At 53.2% G+C, this 1924-nt stretch overlaps 1 protein-coding gene across 1 annotated transcript; it reads left to right on the top strand.

Moving 5' to 3' along the window:
• The first annotated feature begins 356 nt into the window (after positions 1-356).
• Positions 357-1075, top strand: LOC123125992 (zinc finger protein ZAT11). Its single transcript, XM_044546420.1, has one exon. The coding sequence runs from the start codon at positions 516-518 to the stop codon at positions 915-917; it is 402 nt and encodes a 133-aa protein (XP_044402355.1). The 5' UTR covers positions 357-515; the 3' UTR covers positions 918-1075.
• Positions 1076-1924: the final 849 nt, after the last annotated feature.

Here is a 1924-nt window from a genome sequence, read left to right as displayed (position 1 = left end):
AGAGGCGCCGGCCAGTTGGTGGACACTTTCTTCTTAATTATTAACTTTGGTGGACCCTTCCTGTGGGCTTCGTCTAGTATTTTTTTAACTGACACCGTCACCGTCACCGTGAGCTTAGCTTCCGTGCCGTTTCGCGGGCCACCGGCGGTATGGATGAAGCCAGCGCAGCGCACACGTCAATCTGCGCGTCCCAAAGGTCACAGCTCCATACAAAGGCAGGCCTAGAGATAGCCGAGTCGCCCGCCGATCGCGACGTCAACCCCGACGTCTCGTACACGTGAGACCACCTGGGGCCGCTAGCGACCGCCGAGCTACTCGATCGTCTGCCTGCGCCTCCCTCCCGTATATAAACGCCCAACCATGCACACACGCTCCACAACTCAACAACCTCCGATTTCTTCTCAAATCTAAACCCACTCGTGCCTAGCTAGCTCCTTCCCGCTTCCAGTGGTCGATCGCATCCCACAGTTTCCTCAGCTCCACAGGTTCCCTGTTCTTCACTTGTACGCACGTCCATGACGAAGCACCAGAGAGCAGCAGCAGACCAGGCCGTGTCACTCTCCCTCTCGCTCTCCCTCGGCGTCGTAGCCGACATCAACAAGAAGATGCGCCGCGCCACGGCCGCCAGTGGGGACCAGTTCGTGTGCAAGACGTGCGGCCGCTCCTTCCCGTCGTTCCAGGCGCTCGGCGGTCACCGGACCAGCCACCTCCGCGGCCGCCACGGGCTCAAGCTCGCCCTCACCGCCGGCGGTCAGTGCTACTCCGTCAAACCCAAGAGTACGGATCAGAAGCCTGAGCACCGGTGCCACATCTGCGGCCAAGGGTTCGAGACGGGGCAGGCTCTCGGCGGCCACATGCGCCGGCACCGTGATGAGGCGGCGCAGGCGCCGCCCGTACTGCTCGAGCTGTTTGTCTAGGCTGATCTCAGTAGTTCTAGTGCAGGGTTGCTGACATGAATATATGCGTGCACAGTCGTAGCAGTAGGTGTTGATCATTGGTTCGTTCATTCCTTTATATGTGTACATATAAGTATGATGGCTTCTTCAATGATTATATACTTTAGTTCGTTCGTTTATGTTGTTTCAACCAAAACTATTTCTCAGTTGACTGTTTCATAAACCAGCTCGGTCTATGCCCATAGTTTGTATCGCGCGCCCACAGGGCCACATGGCCGTGCTGAAACGGGATGCAGTGTGAATGAATCTTGTTGGAGTGCTGTGGAATGATCTAGTTATGATGAGGATAAACTTCAAGAAATATAAATGGGTTTTTACAATCTTATACAATGATTAGCAGATTCATTTACTGGCTTACATTAACGAGTGGCCTATAAATAGTACTCCCTCCGTCCTTCGTTCCAAAATGTAAGACCATTTTTGACACTATCATAGTGTAAAAAATCTTACGTTTTGAGACGGAGGGAGTAGTTTCATAGCCGTATGTGAAATAGGAAAACCATAATTTATTTTCGATGGTTATTTACTTATCATCCGGAAGCCTTATCTCCCATTATACCTTATTGCTGCCGGATATCGCAGTCGAATCCGCCAGCTACCTTAAGCATAAGGGATCTTTTCTTGAAGAGGATAGGGGGAAAGCAAACAAGAAAAAAAAACACCCCCTCCCACGTTGCTCCCACAAGCGACTAGGAGGGCCAACCCTGTGCCACCGGAGGTCTCCCCATCCTCCGATCCCCCCCCTCTCGCCAGATTGGTGGTGGCGGTGGTGGCTTCACCTCTTGGTTGTGAGGGCGGCAAGGGGTGTAGTAGCGCGAGGTTCTGGCATGTCGTCTTTCTTCAGAAGTGATGATGCCCAGATCTGGTGTGACTAGGCTAGCCTTCGTCGTGGTGGTGTTTAGGATACCTCCTGGTGGTGCAAGCAAGTTTCCGAGGGAAAGCTTTGCACTTTGGCGCCAACGCCTACG

Source organism: Triticum aestivum, chromosome 5D (assembly GCF_018294505.1).
Source record: "Triticum aestivum cultivar Chinese Spring chromosome 5D, IWGSC CS RefSeq v2.1, whole genome shotgun sequence".
In the NCBI taxonomy this organism is placed as follows: domain Eukaryota; kingdom Viridiplantae; phylum Streptophyta; class Magnoliopsida; order Poales; family Poaceae; genus Triticum; species Triticum aestivum.
This window is presented reverse-complemented; position numbering and strand designations above follow the sequence as displayed.